Raw genomic sequence first — 22,090 nt, 5'->3', positions numbered from 1 at the left:
TCTGAAACAAGTAATTTTTGTCATTTCACATCACTAATTTGGACTATTTTGTGTATGTCCATTACATAAAATCCAAATAAAAATCTATTTAAATTACAGGTTGTAATGCAACAAAATAGGAAAAATGCCAAGGGGGTGAATACTTTTGCAAGGCACTGTATTTCCCTCAGATTACACAGAACCACAAAGAATTTGAAAACAAATCCAATTTTGATAAATTCTCATATCTATTGGGTTAAATACCACATTGTCCAATCACAGCAGCAAGATTTGTGACCTGTTGCCACAAGAAAAGGGCAACCAGTGAAGAACAAACACCATTGTAAATACAACCCATATTTATGTTGATTTATTTTCCCTTTTGTACTTTAACTATTTGCACATCATTACACCATAGACATAATATGACATTTGAAATGTCTTTATTATTTTGGAACTTTTGTGAGTGTAACTGTATWTTTTTTTTGTTTATTTCACTTTTGTTTATTATTTATTTCACTTGCTTTGGCAATGTAAACATATGTTTCCCATGCCAATAAAGCCCTTAAATTKAAATTGAGAAGGAGAGACCCTAACCAACTACAGCTCATAAGACTGGCACAGAGCAGAAAAACAGAGCCCAGAGCAAGAGCCTTGGTCCAAACACTGAGACCAACTAGGAAAACATTCCAATAAACCAACCGGTAAATMACACACGATGCACAAAGCACTGTGATATTGAAACAATCAAGGAGGAGAACAAATTTGTAAAGAAACATCTACCTCCCCTTGACAAATCTGTCCCGTCTGTAAACCTATTCAAACTAGAGGTCGACCGATTATGATTTTTCAACGCCGATACCGATACCGATTATTGGAGGACCAAAAAGCCGATACCAATTAATCTGCCTATTTTTTTATTTTTTATTATTTGTAATAATGACAATTACAACAATACTGAATGAACACTTATTTTAACTTAATATAATACATCAATAAATCAATTTAGCCTCAAATAAATAATGAAACATGTTCAATTTGGTTTAAATAATGCAAAAACAAAGTGCTGGAGAAGAAAGTAAAAGTGCAATATGTGCCATGTAAGAAAGCTAACGTTTAAGTTCCTTGCTCAGAACATGAGAACATATGAAAGCTGGTGGTTCCTTTTAACATGAGTCTTCAATATTCCCAGGTAAGAAGTTTTAGGGTGTAGTTATTATAGGAATTATAGGACTATATTTCCCTCTATACCATTTGTATTTCATTAACCTTTGACTATTGGATGTTCTTATAGGCACTTTAGTATTGCCAGTGTAACAGTATAGCTTCCGTCCCTCTCCTCGCTCCTCCCTGGGCTCGAACCAGGAACACAACGACAACAGCCACCCTCGAAGCAGCGTTACCCATGCAGAGCAAGGGGAACAACCACTCCAAGGCTCAGAGCGAGTGACGTTTGAAACGCTATTAGCGCACGCTAACTAGCTAGCCATTTCACTTCGGGTTGTATGCATTTCACTTGTATGCTTGTATGCTCAGTCAGATTATATGCAACGCAGGACACGCTAGATAATATCTAGTAATATCATCAACCATGTGTAGTTAACTAGTGATTATGATTGATTGATTGTTTCTTATAATATAAGTTTAATGCTAGCTAGCAACTTACCTTGGCTTACTGCATTCGCGTAACAGGCAGTCAGTCTCCTTGTGGAGTGCAGGTCRTTATTGCGTTGGACTAGTTAACTGTAAGGTTGCAAAATTGAATCCCCCGAGCTGACAAGGTGAAAATCTGTCATTCTGCCCCTGAACGAGGCAGTTAACCCACCGTTCCTAGGCCGTCATTGAAAATAAGAATGTGTTCTTAACTGACTTTCCTAGTTAAATAAAGATTAAATAAAGGTGTAAAAAAAATACAAAAAAATAATAATAATCGGCTAAATCGGTGTCCAAAAATACCGATATCCGATTGTTATGAAAACTTGAAATCGGCCCTAATTAATCGSCCATTCCGATTAATCGGTCATTCCGATTAATCGGTCGACCTCTAATTCAAACCCTATTTTTTATTAAACTTGCCAGGTCTCTCTTAGGAAATAGGTCTTCTTATCATAACGAGATTTCCTGGTTAATTCAAGTTGAAAGAAACTGCTCTTACCTGTAGTATCTGGACTGCAGGTAGGTGGAGCACACGGCTTTGGACACGTGGCTGGCTGAGCCAAAGTCAATGACCTTGACTCGGTAGGGCTGCCTGGAGGGGTCCACCAACATGATGTTCTCTGGCTTCAGGTCAGCGTGGATCAGGCCCAGGCTCTTGAGCTTCATCAGAGCTGTGGCCACCTGCTGTAAGACTGGCCTAATGTACTTCAACGGCAGCGGACTGAACTTGTTCTGCTTGAGGAAGTCGTACAGGTTCTGCTCCAGCATCTCGAACACCAGGCATGTATGGTTCTTGTGCTGGAAGCACTCGTAGGCACGCACAAAGTTGTAGTCGTCTGCACTCTCTGTGCTCAACCGGGCCAGGATGCTCACCTCGATCTGGCCCTGGCGCGCGTACGATGGGTGGTTCTTCAGGATCTTGATGGCCACAATCTCGTTGGTGCCCCTCTTCCAACACTTTACCACTTGGCCAAAGGTGCCTCTGCCCAAGAACTCTAGCACCTCGTAGGTGTTGGTCATGGAGCAGACCACCTCGTGYTGCACCAACTGGTAGTCCCCTTCATTGTTGGAACCACTGTTCTTGGAGGTGGCTGTCGATGTGGCCGTTGCCGTGGCGATGGCCACCGTGGCCCCGCTGGCTGCGTTCTGGATCATCGTTGTGCTGCCGCCGTGCTCCTCGATGATCGTCACGCTGCTGTTGCTGTTGTCGAGCTCCTCACTCTTACGCTTAAGCCCGCATCGCTGGTAGGTGTCCAGCAGGCTGACGGTGCTGCGACGGGTCAGGTTGTGGACTGCTCCACCGCTTCCTCCTCCGCTACTGCTACTGCCTCCACCGCCGCTACCACTACCGCTACCGCCCAAGCTCAACAGAGTCCCCAGAGGCCCTGTAATGCCTGAGGTACTGCTAGCCGAGGCAACCACAATTTTCCCTGCACTCGCCGGGAAGATGAGCGCAGGCTGCTCGTAGGGCAGAGAGGAGTTGATTCCCAGAGAGGTGGCTTGGGACAAATGCTGCTTGCTGTTCTGGTTGTAGACGACTTTGCTGTGTGTGCCGTACCCTGTCATATCCCAGTATGAACTCTGCTCCACCTTCAGCTTCTTCACGCTAAAGAAGGCACTTGACTGGAGAGTGTGAGGGGACAAGACTTGCACTTGCGAGGCCATACCTGTAAGAGAGGAGAGGAGGGGAGAAGGGAGCGGGAGAGAGACAGAAAGTGAGCGGTAGGAATTTGAGACAGTGCTTGAAACACGAGTGGCTTCTTTAAATAAAGAGCGCTTATGTCAGGGCCGACTAGGCCCATGTTGACGTATCAATGTCTTACTCAACAACACAAACTAAAAACTTAAAATCACATTGGTTATTTCACTCTTTAAGGCGACTTTTCAGAATGACGTATTATGTATGCTACTCATTGCAAGAGAAAAATAGATGTCTGTATATGTTTTAAAACTATACAGTATTGTAACGTGCTTGACTATAGGATATACAGTATATGATGTTTAAACAGGAACTTTGTGTTTGAATGGTGACTATCTAGACCGTTGATGTATGCAGAGGAATTGCCTTTTCTCTTCAGTCCCCATCTGGACTAATGTAAACAGAGCTCTAATAATACTCTTCATAGGGAACTCAGAGAATGCAGAAATGTGCACCAAAACGAGCCCTTCGAAARTTGCGTGACTCTCAAGGAATGATAGCAATTTCCTCAGCAAAAAGCAAAATGACAACCCAGACCCTGCATTTGTTGGTACACAATCAGCTTGAAAGAGAGAGAGAGAAAGAGAAAAAAAGACTCTTCTATTTTCGAAACAACAGAGAAGCATTTGAACTCCGTCTCAACCTCAGATCCTGAAGACAACAAGCAAAAGCGAAAACTGCAAGGCACTGAGCTCATGGGAACTGCCTGCCTCAGAATAAGCTTCTCCAAGCAAACAACGGCCCAAAAATAACCCTCTCAAACAGGCCTGTTTGTAGCACTGAAATTACTGTTACAGCACAAGCCGGCTTACATGCAGGCCTCGGTACTGATATATAACAGTCTCCAATGTACCCCAAATTAGTGTACTAACAAATTTACGATTTACCACCTGTGTACATCTTCACTCACATGCATATCACATTTTTAAATCCAGACTAAATCCACAAACACAGACACTCAAAATCCTAACACACACCCGTGCATGCACACAATCAGCATATTATACATAGCCCTAGCCTACATGGCTAAAACACAGGAGGTTGGTGGCACCTTAATTGGGGAGGACGGGCTTGTGGTAATGACTGGAGAGGAATAGGTGGAATGGTATCAAATACATCAAACACATGGTTTCCATGTTTGATGCCATTCTATTTACATTCTATTTCCAGCCATTATTATGAGYCATCCTGCCTCCACTTAACTAAAACCAATCCTGTTTTCCTGTCTCCTTATAGATGACTAAACACACAGTGACCTTGAAGAGAAGAGGTTGTGAAGGGGACTAACGAGGAAAACGTTTTCCAAACGTTTTGGAGGAGTTCCATGATGATTCAGGGGTGTGTTGGGGACAGGGGGCAGAGGGAGGAGACATACTTAGTCACTCTGTCATTATTAGCCTTCTGAGTTCTGAATGATGATTCATTCACTACAAATCTGGCCATCTCCTCCTCTCTTTCCCTCTTCCTCCTCACCCTCCTGCTCCTCCTCCTCATCCTTCTCCTCCATCTCTTCCACTCTCTCCTTCTCTCCCCCTCCTTCTCCTCCACCTCTTCCACTATCTCCTTCTCTCCTACTCCTCCATCTCCTTTCCTCTCTCCTCTCCTCCCTTTCCTCCTACCAGATGTCTGGTAGTATAGCTAGGGACACTGGTCATCATAATAGTCATCTGGTCTTAACCTTAATGCTGCACAGCGAATCCGATGCCTGTAGGCTGTAGGTTAGTTGATAAAGCATATTACTAGGGGCATTTGCTTTACCACACTACTCCTCTTGCGTAAGGTTTACCCTACACCCCTACATGCCCCTCTCTGGCCCCCTCTATGCCCTGGGATGGCAAAACATGTGGATGGAGGGAGTAATGAAGACCGTCCGCTGGGTTATTAGGAGCAAGGCACTATGCTAATCGCATAAGCCACCAGGGCCAGATGTCACTGCTCGGATTACCCACCACTTTGGTGGAGACTTTCATGCTAAAAATAATTTGGCCACGTTGGCATTGGCGTAGTCACTAGTCACCGTCAGCGGTGCTGGTGCTGCTGTGTGAGACTGACTGGAAAACTATGGGAGGATAATCAGATACTACAGTAGGAGCAATGGCCTACTGCTCTGATCGTGGTGTCAAATTCCAGGATTACATTGCCATGATTATGGATGACCAACAGTAACAGCATCGGCCAAGCAGCTTTTGGTTTACGGCACTAGGCTCAAGCTGTAACTGCCCTTTCCAAAGCGGCGCCAACGCCATCAAAAATCTTCCTCAATCTGACGTTAGCTATTAGTCATTGACTCCTGTTGGTTACTGTTCTGTTGTCAGTGTCCAAACTAGGGCTGTCCCCGACTAAATATAATCTTGGTCGACCAAAAGTCATCTGTTCTTCTGACCAATCGATTGGTCAGGATTTTTAAATGTGTATTTTTCCATATATAGACACATCCTATGTGTTGGATTCAAATCAACTATATGCACTGAGCTTGTCTGATGATTTTACCAGAGGGAGTCCGATCGCAATTGATTTGATTGTGCCGGGCCTGCTCAGACTTGCTGCGCTGTGTTAAATAAAAAAGACAGTGAGTGACTGTGTGACTAGCACCCGTTGTCTCYCTCCTCCATACTGCAGCGACCACCACAAAACAGTGTTTATAACATAATTACAAATAACATAATTACCACATAATTACAGCCATTTCTGACTGAAAAGTTGTGTTACTGAAATCCCYCATTTGTTTAGGAAAAACCCTTTCTCTCTTTACGTGACACATGCATTCAGAAAGTATTCAGATCCCTTGACTTTTTCCACATTTTGATACGTTACAGCCTTGTTCTAAAATGTATTAAATAGTTGTTTTCCCTCATCAATCTACACACACAATACCCCATAATGACAAATAGGTTTTTAGACATTATGTGATCCTAGGGTGGCAACACATACATGCTATGTGATTTCAATGAGTCTTTCTCCATTCTGATTGTTTTATACTGTTCAATTCAACTTAAACCAAAACACATTTCCTGCATTTCCATTCATCTGAGATCATTTCCACACTGCCATGTAGGGCTGCACGGTATGGGCAAAAAAAACAAGGCCTGATTTTTAACCAAATGTTGCAAAATGACTCCCTGATTAAATAAAGGTAAAACATATTTATTTGTATTTTTATATGGGCGAAAACTCTGTAACCGTAGCCATGGCCTTTAATGTATCCATGACTCACTAGGGAAACTATGGGAGCTGGGAAGGTTACACGGTTAATACAATTGAAGGGTTGAATAAAGAGTAACTGACTTGCCTGTGCCTGTGGCGAACGCAGAAAAGTAATTAAATGAACAAACAGTTGGGGTCAAATGGCTGGAATATTATCTCTGAACAACATGCTTAGGTAACAATACGCACAATTGTACTTCATTGGAATGTCAGAACTAATTAATCATTATTGAATCACCGCTTAAGTTCAAAACTGTCTGTGATCTGAACCCTGAAATCTTAACAACCATCTCCCTTTCTCTGTGGTTTACTGTTCACCTTTATATTTAAACTAACATTGTAGTCTACACAACTTCTTAATTCCACTTATGAAGTTTATTTTCATTTCTGAACTTAGTGCCAAATGCAAACTGTAAAGGGCCCATTGTTTTCACGTTTACAATGTTAAAATGCCTTAAGTAGCCTGGTCCTCCATTTAATATACCTCATAGAGCATGGTGTGTTCAGCGCACTGCAATTTAGCAGAAAACCACAGGGGAATTTCTCACTGTTTAGAAGCAGCATGCTGAAGTGGAAATGGTCAATGTCTTTAGGGGGGATTATGTYCTCTGTCAAAGGCTAGTTAATCTGCTTTTTAGGCAGATCAAGGCTATTCTGCGCGGGAGGCCGAGGGTGAGAGGGTGGGTGGGTGGGATGGAGGGAGGGAGGGATGGTCTGGTTACTGACTGACTAGGTCCTGTGTGCTTGGCTGTTTTAATTAAGACCTGTATTGTGGTGTGCATGACAACTAGTACCAGATCAATATTTAAAAATATATATTTCACCTTTATTTAACCAGGTAAGCTAGTTGAGAACAAGTTCTCATTTATAACTCTGACCTGGCCAAGATAAAGCAAAGCATTGCGACACAAACAACACCACAGAGTTACACATGGGAAAATCAAACGTACAGTCAATAACACAATAGAAAGATCTATATACTGTGTGTGCAAATGTAGTAAGATTGGGGAGGTAAGGCAATAAATAGGCCATAGTGGCGAAATAATTACAATTTAGCATTAACACTGGAGTGATAGATGAGCAGATGATGATGATGATGTGCAAGTAGAGAAACTGGGGTGCAAAAGAGCAAAAATAAATAACAGTATTGGGATGAGGTAGTTGGATGGGCTATTTACAGATGGGCTGTGTACTGGTGCAGTGATCGGTAAGCTGCTCTGACAGCTGATACTTAAAGTTAGTGAGGGAAATATAAGTCTCTATGTCACGACTTCCGCCGAAGTCGGTCCCTCTCCTTGTTCGGGCGGCGTTCGGCGGTCGACGTCACCGGCCTTCTAGCCACCACCGATCCACTTTTCATTTTCCATTTGTTCTGTCTTTGTCTTTCACACCTGGCTTCACTCAACCAATTACTTGTTTATTATTTAACCCTCTGTTCCACATGTTTTGTTTGTGAGTGATTGATCTTTGTACATCGGTCCGTTTTTGTGGGCTCGTGATGTTACTTTGTATTTTTGTAATTTTGAGTAAAGTACGTTGATTACTCATATYTGCTGTCCTGCGCMTGACTCTCTACACCAGCTACACGCAGGACCATTACACTCTAGCTTACAATATATCGGAACACAGATATTATCGGCTGATATTGACCTTTTAACGCTGTATCGTATCAGCCGATAACTGATACTCAATAAATAGGATGAATAAAGTGAATCTCTGGTCTGAACACTAGCGGCACTTCTCATGATGTCATTATTGTTACAATGTATGAAATCAACATTAGAAGCTATTTTATATTGGTTGGGCTCAAATGACAATGTGCCGAACAGCACGGCACTCTTCTCTAGAGGAGGGGAGAATACACATACAGGCCTTCTTGGTTGATCTTCTCTAGAGGAGGGGAGGAATACACATACAGGCCTTTCTGGTGACTCTTCTCTGGATTGAAGAGTGGAGGAATACACATACAGAGGGGCCTATACTGCGTTGTACTTCCTTCTCTACGATGGGGAGGCGAGAGGACATACACATACAGGCCTTTCTGGTTGACTCTTCTCTAGAGGAGGGAGGAATACACATACAGGCCTATCTGTTGACTCTTCTCTTAGAGGGAAAGAGAGGAATACCATCAACTTAGGCCTTCTGGTAGTTGACTCTCTCTTAGAGGAGGGAGAATACAATACAGGCTCCTTACCTGTTCGTTTCTCCATAGAGAGGAGAGGGCACGGAATACACTACAGGCCCTTATGAGATTGACTGGGCGTTGTTTTCTACATAGAGGATTGAGGCTGAGGGATACACATACAGCATGTCCTGGTGGAGCTCTTTCACTTCTAGAAGGGGAGAGGCGGAATACACATACAGGCCTTCTAGTTGACTCTTCTACTTGGGAGGACAGAGGCACCGCGGATACACATACAGGCTCTTTCTGGGTGAGACTCTTCCTCTAGAGGATGGGAGCGTACCTACAAACATACGAGGCCTTCTTGGTTTGAACTCTTCTCGTAGAAGGAATTAGTGATGGGTAATAAACAACATATTAACCAGGCTGGGCTTCTGGTGTGGTTGTATCTATTCTCGTAAAGAGGGAGAGGCGGATAGTACACAGTACCACGAGACCTAATCTGGTTTGGAACATGCTTCGTGAGAGGAGTGAGGGAGGATGTGTCACATAGCATGGTTTCGTCTCCTGGTGGACGTCTTTCTACTAGAGGTTTAAGCGGGAGGAGTATACAACATACAGTCTCTCTTTTCTGGGTTGATCTTCTTTCTCTAAGAAGGAGTGGTTAGTAAGTCAATTCAGCACAACATGGCCTGGGTCTGTTGGATCTCCTCGTAGTAAGAGGGTAGGAAGTGTTGAGGATGCATAAAGGTAAATAACCGTACAGGCCTTCTGTTAGACTCTTCTCTAGAGGAGGGGAGGATACCAACATACAGGCTGGTGACCGTTCTGAGATCACTACGGACCTCTGTTGACTCTTCTCTAAGGAGAGAGGGGATATGCATAACAAGGCCTTACTGGTTGACTCTTATCTAATGAGAGAAGAAGAGGGAATACACATTCGAGGGCCTTCTGGGTTGACTCTTCTCTTAGCAGGAGTGGAGAGAGAAGTACACATGAGCAGGCCTTCTGTGTTCGATCCTTCCGATGGGGAAGACCGGGAAGGAATATCACGACTACAGAGCCTTCTGGGTTGACTATTCTCTAGAGGGAGAGGAGTGCAATAACACATCAGGCTCTACATTAGGGTTGACTCTTCTCTAGAGAGAGAGGAAAAAGGATACACATACAGGCCTATGTCGGTGGTTGACTCTGTCTTCTAGAGGGAGAGGAGGAAGTACAGCATAACAGGACCTTACTGGTTGACTCTTTCTCTATAGAAGAGGAGTTAATACACATACAGGCCTTCTGGTCTACTCTTCTTCTCAGAGGAGAGGAAGGAAATAATTCACCACAGGCCTTCTGCCCGATTGACATTCGGGGTCTCTGAGAGAAGAGGAGTATAAACACATAACAGAGCCTGCTGTGGTGGACTCTTCTCGAGAGTGAAGCGGTAGTAAGATATACACTAATACTAGGTTCCTTCTGGTTGGACTTTCTTTCATAGTATGAGGGAGGAACCTCACACTTAGCAGGCCTTTCTGGGGGTTGACTCTTCTTGGGAAGAGTGGAGGTAAATAAACACATACAGCCTCTGGTTTATCGACTACATTTCTAGTGAGGTTAGCAAAGGGAAGGAATACACATACAGGGGCCCATACGGTGTTGATTCTTCCTCTAGAGAGGCAATTGCCATTTGAAGGTAATACACATACCAGGCCTTCTGGGTTACTACTTGCTCTAGAGGAGAGGGCCACCCGGAAATATTAGGCAACATAGTTACAGGCCTGCTGGTTGACTCTTCTCAGAGGAGAGGCAGATTCAGACATAGCGAGAGCCTTATTCTGGTTGACTCTTCGCTGGAGAAGAGGAGAATACACATACAGTCCTTTACGATCGGCTATGTGAATGGCAACCACTATCACCCGGTCAATATAAGAAGTTACTGGAACTTCGACTTTCTCCATTCTCTATGACCGCGAGAGAGGAGGAATACACATACAGATCTTCTCGCTAAGATGAACCCAATAGAGCTAATTATAATACTTAAGAATGAATTACGAAGTGAGGGAACAAATCTTAAACCAAGGCTATACCATAGATTTTGAGACTCACTTATATACTGGTGGAACCATCGTTCTCACGTAAGAGAAGTATAGTGTCGAGCAAATACACATACAGGCCATATACCTGGTTGACATCTGTCTCATGAGTTAGGAGAGTGAGACCCATGAGAATCATACACAGGGCCTGCATTGGTTCGAATTTCTTCTCCTAGAGGAGGGGGAATAGTTACACAACATACAGGCTCACCTTCTGGAATTGACATCAAATTCTCGTGCTAAAGTAGGACGAGTGAGGAAACTACCTCACACTACATTGTGCGAACCTTCTGTTGATCTTATATCCCTTCTTTTGGTTGGTTTGGTTGGAGGCCCCTAACAAAAAGGAAATACAAGGCCATTACTAGGCTTGACTAAGATCTTCTCCTTTGGCCAAGGAGAGGAGGAATAGCACATCACAGGCCTTCTGGTTGACTCTTCTCTAGATGAGGGGAGGAATACACATAAGGCCTTCTGGTTGACCTCTTCTCTAGAGAGAGAGGAGCGAAATACCACCATAACAGTGCGCTCCGTTGGCGTTCTTTCTCGTAGAGGAGGAGGGATACACATTACAGGCCTTCTGTGTTGACTCTTCTCTAGAGAAGCAGTGAAGGATCAACACATACAGGCCTTCTGGTTGACTCTTCTCTAGAGAGAGGAGGAGGGAATAACATACCCTAAGCAGCCTTCTTGGTGACATCATTCTCTAGGTGGAGCATGCGAGGAATACACATACAGGCCTTCTGGTTGACTCTTCTCTAGAGGAGAGGAGGAATACACATACAGCGTCTGGTTGACTCTTCTCTAAGGAGGGAGGAATACACATACAGGCCTTGCTGGTGACTCTTCTCTAGAGGAGAGGAGGAATACACATACAGGCCTTCTGGTTGACTCTTCTCTAGAGGAGAGGAATACACATACAGGCCTTCTGGTTGACTCTTCTCTAGAGAGAGAGGAGGAATACACATACAGGCCTTCTGGTTGACTCTTCTCTAGAGGAGAGGAGGAATACACATACAGGCTCTGGTTGACTCTTTCTCTAGAGAGGAGGCGGAATACACATACAGGCCTTTCTGGTTGACTCTTCCCTTGGTCATAGGGAGAACTAACCCTCTGCTGAATGTATTAGAAACCCAATGAAGAAGTTCCAATGTTCTGCTGAAAAGAGTTGTAACTCCTACTGTCCATAATCATGATAGCGATGACGAGAATTTGTACAGCACTTTGCATTGTCCCATCAAACTGCCTGAAATGATAGCAGGATGTACAAGCTGGACTACTGGATTCAAAGGACGCGTACGATTGCCTTGCCAGTTTACTATTACCCATTATCCATTGGAACATGCGCGTTCTGCTCCGCACTGTCTTGACTCCCGGACAGTCTCATGTCCCGGCAGTTCTCCTGCTCCGTGTGACCTATTTCGTCCGCCATGGTGTCCCTTCTCCTTTCCTTACCTTGTGCCTGTGTCTTTGCCTTGCCTTATATACATATTCCCTTCACCTTCGTTCCTTCCTTATCGACTTCGCTCCTCATCCTTGTCTTTTCGTTCCTTCCTCTTACGCTTCTTACACTTGCTTTACCTTCCTTCATCTTTCCTTCCTTTTCCTCTCCTGTTGATCTGCCGGTAGGTCAATCTCCTTCTCTCTCAGTCAAGCAGAACAACCGGTAATGATTAGAGCGAGAAGAAGTGAACCGTAGTCTGTGGGCGCATCGAGCGTCTCTCAAAGTTTCCCCTCCTACGGCTCCTTGATCTCTTTCTCTCAAACCGCTAGCTATTACAAGCGGAGAGCTCCATAGATCAATGCTTATAAGTCAACGGCGTATACACTCATAAAGTCTGCGGCTACCTCAGTCCATGAATAGTATTATATTGCTCCCCTGATGTGTCATCACTGGGTTCTGCTGATGTTGTGTGTCAGCCGAGATGGTACGGCGTGTTGTACTGTATTTTTCGAGCCACGGCCTGAAGACGCGCTGTGCTCACCTCGCCTGACCGTTGTTTATTTCCAACGAGATGTTACGGTTCCCTAGCAATGACAGGACGGTGGGGGGCGGGGGCTGGCCTGCCTGGCCTGTGTCCCATCAAGGTCCATTGAGGTCCATTTAGGCACAACTGATTATCTTGTATTGTGTGCAGGCTAAGGATCATGAGACTCCTCTTTTTCGTCTCCTCCGTGCTCGTTGGCCTATATGTGGTTAAGTCAGGCTTAGAGAGCACGAGGGATCTCCTTTACGCCGGCAAACAAAAGACACCAAAGGATCATTCATTCTCCCCCCACTCACCCATCAAACCCTGCAGGCACTGACCCGTGCTGCTTTTGGTCGTACTGAGCGCGAAAATGCTGTACGTTGAGAAAGAAGAATGATCCATTGGAGGAACATATTTGACTGTTCGGAACGGATCCGAGCCGCGACATGTATATAGCACAGCGCGTCACGTTCAGCCTCATGTGCTCGACTTCAGGACACACTAGGGCCTTTACAACCGCCTCGTTAGTCTTGCGTGCGGGTGGCGCGGTATGCTGGCACACACTCGGTAACTATCGCAGTGTGGAATCACTAGAACTGGAAGGTGGAGTAGCAGGATAATTCCTACCTGTTCCATGGGACTGTCAAGGTCTCTCTGCGTCACGCGCACTGTTTGAACATATCTATACGAGCAGATCACTCTACGTGCGAGGCCCTGACTTATAAACTCATAGGGAGATGTCTAGCACACTGATACATAAAACGTCTTAAATGTGTAAAATGATTATTACTTCCAAATCCACTCGTCTCGAGTTCAGTCAGCTCTTCGCGCCCTTAAATTTAAAGTTTGTTGTTGGATACCAATATGTAGGTGTAGGTAGAATAGGAACGTAAGTGAAGGAAGCGTAACGAGAAAGAGGGAACAAAGGGTCAGAGAAGAGTGAAGGTAGTAGAGGCACGTCTCGCGACTGAAGCGACAGACAAGGCGAGCGACACGCACAGGAACACACAGAGCGCAGCAGAACACAACGAGCAACACAGGCACAGGCACACGAGCACAAGCAACAGACAAACGACACACAAGCACGAAGCGACACACACACGAGCACAGCGACGAACACGACCACGAGCAACAGCGCACGAGCAGGAGCAGCGAGCAACGACAACGCTATAAGCCAAATAATATGGTAAGATTGGTAGAGTAGGATGGGCTATGCCAGCAGCACCGAGCCGATTTCGATCAGGGCCATAGTAAACCACGCAGTGCTTGTCGGTGTGGTTTACTGCGCCCATGCTCTCCTCTGAGATTCCCTTTGCTCTCTGTGAAACCACCAGCGATATGGTGGAATGAGTAGCGAACGATGCTGAGTGAGGCACATGGGATATAAAACAAACACAACCACACTACCTTACACACAGAGTTGGGATATATACATCGTTGGCATGTAGATTGTGCTGGTAGCTGCTCCATTCGTCCGACTCTGTCCAAGCGCCACACCGCCACAAAATCTTACAGCTCTCCAAGTGATAGATAACAGAGCTTACAATCATAAAAATCATAAGGTCTCGTCTGTTATGCCCAATAGCATTTCAGAAATATCCATACTTTAAATAGAGAATGAGACTAAATATATAAGAGTGAGGCGCCACTGATCACGTTGCACTCTTAGATGACTATACGAGTTAACAATTATCTGCGGTCAGCAGTTGTTTGTGTATAATATGATTAGACTAATGATAGTACTATGCTGTTATTCACATGTAAAGTTCAGCCCTATAATAGAGCACATACGGTAGTGGTATTGGATTATATTGTAGGTTTTAACCTCTTTTGTGGATTAGGCGGTGGATTCATTGTGTTGCACCAGGCAGTTGGTAACCTATCTGTCCTGTTTATTCATTTGAGGTGCCTTGAAGATAGTGTGGTGGCGAGGGAGGGGAGGGAGGAGGAGGGAGGGAGGGAAGGCCTTGAGCGATCTATGAGAATGAATGAGGCGTACTAGGTGGTCATGACCGGTCTGGACAGGATGAGAGAGGGACAGGTGTAGGCTAAGATGAGTATGAGAGAAGTGTCAAGTGTAAGGGATAGTGTTGAACAGAGGCTTCATAGTGAACTTTACTAAGAGGTAGGTTTTGTATGTATATCATGTTCATGATGTCACCAAATGGGATATTTGTCCATTTCTTCTTAATGAGAATGTAGTTATGCTGGTCACTATTGCTCTAGATCGCGTGTGGTAAAACCTTAGTCGAGGTACACTTGATTTGTCATGTAGTTCGGTTGAAGTGATTTAATTTAAACATTTACAAGGCACAACAAACTAAAAATAGAGTCTCAGCCTCTTTGAGAATGTAAGCGACAGAAGGTGAACTAGCTTCACAAACACATATACCTCCCTCACAGAGAGAGAGACCAAGATATTCCGCAAGTGAGGAGGACAAAACAAGGCAGGGGCGCTCTGTGAAGATTGATGAAGTTCATATTAAACAACAAAAGGTTAAAATTCTTACAACAATATTTACGAAACTCGAAAGTCAAGGCACAGCACCACGCTATAGATTTCGTAAAGTGCATCTAGCACGATTCAAAACACTCTTTGCCCAGCGCGCACTAGAGGTGTAGTGAGTGAGCCAATGGGTTGGCAGACATGTTCACGCCTCACAGAAGAACACCGGAAGTAACCTCCAGTAAGAAGCGATCCTCAGGTAGGAGATTCCCGACACTGATGCAGCGCAAAGTACGGAACGGATGCCCTCGCGCACCAGCGTAACATTGCTAGTATACCGACTGTCCCTCCATATACCAGTAACGCGTCTTCGTTAACTCCCGATCCTCTCCTCCTCCTCGACCGGTACTCCCTGTACCTGTTGACATGACTAAACAGTCTGCCACTGTCCCGTTCAGCGTACCGAGACTGACACAGCAAGTAAAGCCTGCAGCGTCGCCAGACTCGCGACATGTCGCATGCACCACACGATGCTCTGCATCAGATACACGACCTGCACGCCACCCTCTGTTAATCTCACGTCGTCTGTCTTCGCACGGTGTATTCAAGGGCCTGGCAATGTACTACAGTGGCTACACAGGTTCGCATTCAGGGCCTTTGGCACTTTCCTCCTCGCAGTAGAGACTCTGTTCCCTCTCTGGTACGCGTACCTCATTTGAGAGCTACAGAGCAAGGAGCGAAGCTGCGTGCCTCCCCAGTACTCTGAGCTAGACTGGCAGTAGACTAGTGCTTGAACTGGCGAGGACAAATTAGACTTGTGCCCTCACGCAGCGCAGTACAGACTCCATCGTGTCACAGATACAGGAGCATGAGTAACGTAGATAGCTAGAACTAGATTAGTCCTTACGAGGTATCGCTGCTCGTACCATGAGTACAGCTATTTGCTCCCTCTCGCGCAGCTTCAGAACTGATTTCAGTCCCATCCACGCTACAGCACTGTACCCATCAATGCAGTAAACACTTGTTGGCTTCCGTACAGACTTGGCCATTGACTGAAGATATCATGAAGAGCTGTTGGTAGCAAGTGACTTGGACTGTGCTCAATACAGGAGTGTGCCCTCACTCCGTTATGGTGCAAGTTCAGGACTTGCAGTTGCTGCGACGGCTCTAAATCTAACCGAACCCGTCGCCTCGAGAAGGTACAGACTGGCCCTCTACCACAAGTTACTAGACTGAGCGTGACGGTACAGCATACGTCCTTACATCGTCAACCAGAAGACTGCAATACTTCGAGCTACAACCAAACCTGGTGAGCGCTATCCACGGGTACCACCCGCGTGTGACCTGCACAGACAACACTACGAACGGGACCTCTCTACTGCTAACACGACATGAAAGATTCTGCATCAACCCTGTCTGCGGTAATACCAATGACGCATACCTCTCGGACGCAGAGACACACAATGAGCATCTCTCAGTGATACCGGACTGGTACGAGACCACATACTGGGAGAGCGAAACGTAGCGACATCTGAGTGGAAACACGAAAGCGTCACTTACGTAGCAGAAAGCATCCACCTCGCTGAGAACCAAGATGAAAGATCCTTTCTGAGCAAGGTCAAAGGCGATCACTCATACGTGCAAGTATCTGAATCTCAAGATCGACAATCTTTCTCGGACATATAAACAGCTACACATCTAGAGTAGACGCGTGCAACATGAGACTCCATCGAAGGGAGTAAAAACATCGCACCATCAGCAGCAATGTCTCTCTCACGTAGCAGATTAACACTCCCTAGATCGAAATCTGAGACTAACAGACTGGCTCCTTCTCAGGGTACAGGAACTTTGATCAATTCATAGAGATCAACGTGCTGAGCAGGTCTCAAGCTACAAGTGATGAACCATTGAAGTGCTACCCTCCCTTCTGGATACACGCACAGATTCAGTATAGCTACTTTGTGTAGACGCTACAGTATCTGTCCCGATTGTCCAGGTACACATCACTATAACCTATCAGATAGCAGTACCGAATAGATTCGCTCTATCTCTCAATTACTCCCTCTACTGCAGTATACGCACTTACACCAAGATAGAACTTTGACCACCCTACTCTAAGTTATAATGCAACCTACTACAAGCTTCCACAGAGAGAACATAAGCACAATCACGAGTAGCAACAAGGAGAACTCTGGTATCCAGATCTCCATAAGACGCACCCAGAGCACCCTACAGAGTCACATATTCTCCGACTCTACAGATTAACACGGGCCCCTGTGCACGCATGATAGAAACTCACTCTCTGTCGGTTACGCAGTTACATAGTTCTGGCTCTCGTCTCCATAAATCTCCCTTGGATGTAAGTCTTAACAAGGCATGCCCACCAGCCCTGAAGTGATCGGTACATAAAACCTGTGCTCGTCTGCGTAGTGGTGAGTACTGCCCATCAGTATACGAACTCTCAACTTCTCTGATACTCTCGGGATTATACATCATGTACCTAAGACTGCTGGACCTGGCAATACAAGAGTACCAAGCATACTTTGATGACTTCCAAGTACAGCATAACGACTCCCCTGTGCTGGAATAGACTACCATCTGAGTATTAATAATAAGCACGCGCAGTTGAGTGTACTACTAAGGTTCGTGGTACGGGCGCGGTTCTCATTACCTCTGCCTTGACCCCAAGTGAGACAATGAGTGCTGAGACCTACCCTCGAAGAAAATGCCACTCACTAGCAAGAGACATCTCATGAACTCACTCTTCTCGATCGCACTCCACCCACTGTAGTTGACAATGTATGCTTAAGAGCGCGTGGGAGATTAGTAGCAAACAGCTGAGATCAAGCTAAGTTACTGATTACCGTGGAGAGAGAGAGACAGCACGTCAGATATCATCATAACCCTGAGTGAAGAAAGAGGACATCATCACGTGGCGAATAGAGTATCGTAAAGCGCGCTGGTCGTCAGCGATATCATGTAGTGAGCGCACTGAGAAGCTACTGCATCGCGCAGGGTCAGTCATGTCATACATATTCCGAGGCGACAGTACTGGACTGCAAATGGGCCAAGTGCCTGGTCACTGACGTGCGCAAGACAGGGTTACTCATGACTTCCCTGAGCAGTCTGATATCTGAGGAAGGTCGTCGCGACTTGCCTGCAGGGTCGAGTCTCAGTTCGTTCTTCACAAGGGTTTATTGTTTCTCGAAGAAGGATGACTGTGAGGCCCTGGCTCGACCAAGTCTGCTGATTCAGAAAGTGAGGCGGACAGCATCATTGAATCAGTGGTAGTAGGCTCGCAGGTCCTCTGAATTCTCTGACGAGTGTTGGCTGCCTCATGAAATTGATGACTATGAGATGGCCTAGTATCGACCCATACAAACAATTGTAGTAACTGGGGCAGTCACGAGCTACAGGAGGGCATAGATGCTAGCTATGGCTGAGTGGAGCGCGAGGGTCAATATGTATAGACAGGCCCATAGAGTCACAATTTAAGAGAAAAATACATTTATAGATCATCTGCGTTATTAGGTCCACTTTGGTATAAAATACTAGTGTGGAGAGTGGTAGCTCGACGCAGCAGTGCAGAGAACAAGATGAACGTGAAGTCGTGTTTAATGATGTTCAGGACTAGTCGTGAAATGAGGTGAGCGATTCTCACACAGGAAGGGGCGACAGCTGTATGAAAGCTATTAACCTGGGGACAGTCCTCGTGTATGTTAATCGAGTGCCGGTGCGCGAAGTGTTAAGATACTGAGAGGCAACGTCTGTATATCTGTGGTTTCGATCGTCCTGTGCTGTATGCGCCCAATATTCTTAACTGAGGCGTACTGATCAGTTTAAACAAAAGAGATAGCAGTCCGTAATGCATGAGTGGTGCGTCTCATGTGGAGACGAGAGAGGCTTAAGTGTTCTAGTGGCCATGGAGGGTCACCAAGTTGCCATTCTTGGTCACGGTTTGCCCCGCTAGTGATGATGATGAGAGAGAGAGGAGAGAGAGAGAGAGAGAGAGAAGAGAAGAGAGAGAGAGAGGAAAGGAGAGAGAGAGAGAGAAAGAGACTTGAAACAGAACATAAATAACATTGGTTGTGGTTTCTGAGACATTTTTTTGTATTATGCCAAATTAAGACAGTTATATACAATTAAAAACATTTCACAACAGATTAAGTATGTTCCCTCAGGCCACTACTCTACTACCACATATCTACAACACACAATCTATGTGTACGTGTGTRTATGGTGCGTATGTTATCATGTGCGTGTGTATGCGTGTGTCTGTGCCCGTGTGTGTCTCTTCACAGTTCCCGTTGTTCCAAAAGGTGTATTTTTATCTGATTTTACTGCTTGCGTGAATTACTTAATGTGGAAAAGAGTTCCATGTAGTCATGGCTCTATTTAGTACTGTGCACCTTCCATAGTCTGTTCTGGACTTGGGGACTGTGAAGAGACCTGGTGGCATGTCTTGTGGGGTATGCATTTTGTGTCTGAGCTGTGTGCTAGTAGTTTAACAGASAGCTCAGTGCATTCAACATGTCAATACTTCTCACAAATACAAGTGGTGATGAAGTCAATCTCTCCTCTACKTTGAACCAGGAGAGATTGACATGCAGATTATTAMTGTTAGCTCTCGTGTATATTTAAGGGCCAYCCGTGCTGCCCTGTTAATTAAGCAGCACCAACCAAAACCAGTCCACCGTGGAGGAGCGTTTAATGGGGTATGGGTGTGCTCTAACAGGGGCCAAGGAGGAACCCAGGGGTCAACAGCTCTGCTCTAAGCTATGCCTGTACTCCAGTACAACTCCCACTCAGAAGAGACACACTATACAGCCCAGCCTGGTCTCAACACCCAGYCAGGAAATAACCAAATACTACTGTGTGTGTGTGTGTCCACAGATCACTGCAGGTCTTGTGCGTGACAGACACCCATAGTCCTGGTCCTGCGTTGCTGCCTCGTCCTACACTGAATCCCAAACACAGAGGAACCAGTCGGACCTCATGAGTCACCCAGCGACCAATCAGCAGAGAGGCAGGCATAGTGTTTTCAAGCAAGTTTTTAAGCAGAAGCGTTTTCTGGGAAGAGGGCTTGGTTAACCAGAGCACATCCATCCCCACATGTGGTTAGCCTTTCCTTYCCTTCTTCCTTTTCTCACGCCATCGTTTCTGCTATCACATAGAACTTAGGGGCGGGGCGGGGCAGGTCATGGCACACATGCTTCCCCAGGTGACTTGTGTGTGTGATATTTCAGAGGAGGGTGTTGGACCAGAGCTTAGGAGCAGGAAGGGGCCATGGTGCTTCAGAGTCATTTAGCAGCTGGGCTCCTGTTCCAGGGAACTTATACCCTGACTACACCGCTCGCGTCGCGTGCCCGAGTGTTGCAAAATAAATGTAGAAATCTATATTATTCAATTATTGCACCCACACTGCTCGTGCGCGCCAACGAGCGTCTGCGTTGCCAAGGGCTAAAATAGAAGTCAGTTCTATTTGTGACGCARATCGTGCTGCAAGTCCTGCCTCTCCCATCTCCTCATTGGTTTATAGAAGCAGGTACCCACGTGCCATCTCCTCATTGGTTATACCCACATGGGTGACTGAAAGACGAACGAGGTCGGTGGCGGTAATGCACCTAATTTATGAAAGTTGCCAATCGCAATATAAAGTCCAGAGAAGAAAAAGCCTGGAAGGAGGAGAGATGACTAGAAACGACTCGGTTGACCGTTTTATGTGTGGACTAATTGTCGGAGTAGAGGACCTTGTCCATTTCAGGTAAAATAACAACTCAATGTTTATATCAAAGAACAAATTAAACACACGCCATGTAAATAGCCAAGCATCAGCATTTAGTGACCACACTGTCTGCAAGCCAATACGGTCGTATTCAGCTTCTAGGGCGGAGGCCTCAACTCTCTCTGACTTTGTCTCTTTCAGAAAGTGAATGAGCAAAAACAAAAGTCCTAAAAGCACCGGTGAGGAAGGAACACGGCTTCATTACACTCCCGTTCTCAAAAGGTTTGGCGGCATTAGAAATTGTCCTTGTTTATGAAAGGAAAATCACATTTTTTGTCCCATTTAATAACTCCAAATTGATCAGAATACAGTGTAACATTGGTTAGGCTTGTAATGATATTGTAACTGGGAAACAGGCTGATTTTTTATGGAAATCTACATGTGCAAAGGCCTATTATTTGCGTCGGTGAAAGTGTCCTGTACCGATTCCTTTTTTTTTCCCAGGGGGGGTTCCCTTTTGGGGGGGGAGCCAAATATTGTCTCTTCATTCTTGAATTTTCGCATGGAATAGCCTTCATTCTTCAGTCAACAAGAATAGTAACTGACGAGTTTCAGAAGAAAAGTATTGTTTCTGGCCATTTTGGCGCTGTAATCGAACCCACAAATGCTGATGCTCCAGTACTCAAATTTCAGTTTTAAAGAAGGGCCAGTTTATGGTTCTTTAATCAGGACAACAGTTTTCAGGTGTGAAACATAATTGCAAAAGGTTTTCTAATGACCAAATTAGACTTTTAATATGATAAACTTGGATTAGCTAACACACCGTGCCATGGAACACGGAGTGATGGTTCGCTGATAATGGGCCTCTATACCACCTTTCTTGGAGATTCCATAAAAAAAATTCCTGCCGTTCCACTTACAATGAGCCATTTACAACATTAAACAATGTTACACTGGTATTTCTTGATCAATTTTGATGTTATTTTAATGGACAAAAAAATTGTTTTCTTTCACAAAACAAGACATCTTCTAAGTGACCACAACACTTTTTGAATGGTAGTGTGTTTCTTTTTTATTATTTTATTTTTCAAATTTTATACTTTTCTCCCCATTTTCGTGGTATCCAATCCGCTAGTAATTACTATCTTGTTCGCATCGCTACAACTCCCGTACGGTCGGGAGAGACGAAGGTAAAGCCATGGCGTCCG

The 22,090-nt window shown here is 45.1% G+C and overlaps 1 protein-coding gene across 9 annotated transcripts in view; it reads right to left on the bottom strand.

Moving 5' to 3' along the window:
* Positions 1-22,090, bottom strand: part of LOC111962599 (homeodomain-interacting protein kinase 2) — a 158,933-nt gene that overhangs the window by 121,175 nt on the left and 15,668 nt on the right. For all 9 annotated transcript variants that reach the window (XM_070443145.1, XM_070443147.1, XM_070443148.1 and 6 more), the window contains exon 2: positions 2,135-3,302. In XM_070443145.1, the coding sequence (XP_070299246.1) occupies positions 2,135-3,302 (1,168 nt within the window). The remainder of the gene's footprint in view (positions 1-2,134; positions 3,303-22,090) is intronic.

Source organism: Salvelinus sp. IW2-2015, linkage group LG4q.1:29 (genome assembly GCF_002910315.2).
Source record: "Salvelinus sp. IW2-2015 linkage group LG4q.1:29, ASM291031v2, whole genome shotgun sequence".
NCBI classification, from domain to species: Eukaryota; Metazoa; Chordata; class Actinopteri; order Salmoniformes; family Salmonidae; genus Salvelinus; species Salvelinus sp. IW2-2015.
Note: the sequence above shows the minus strand (reverse complement) of the source record. Positions and strands in the feature narration are given on the sequence as shown.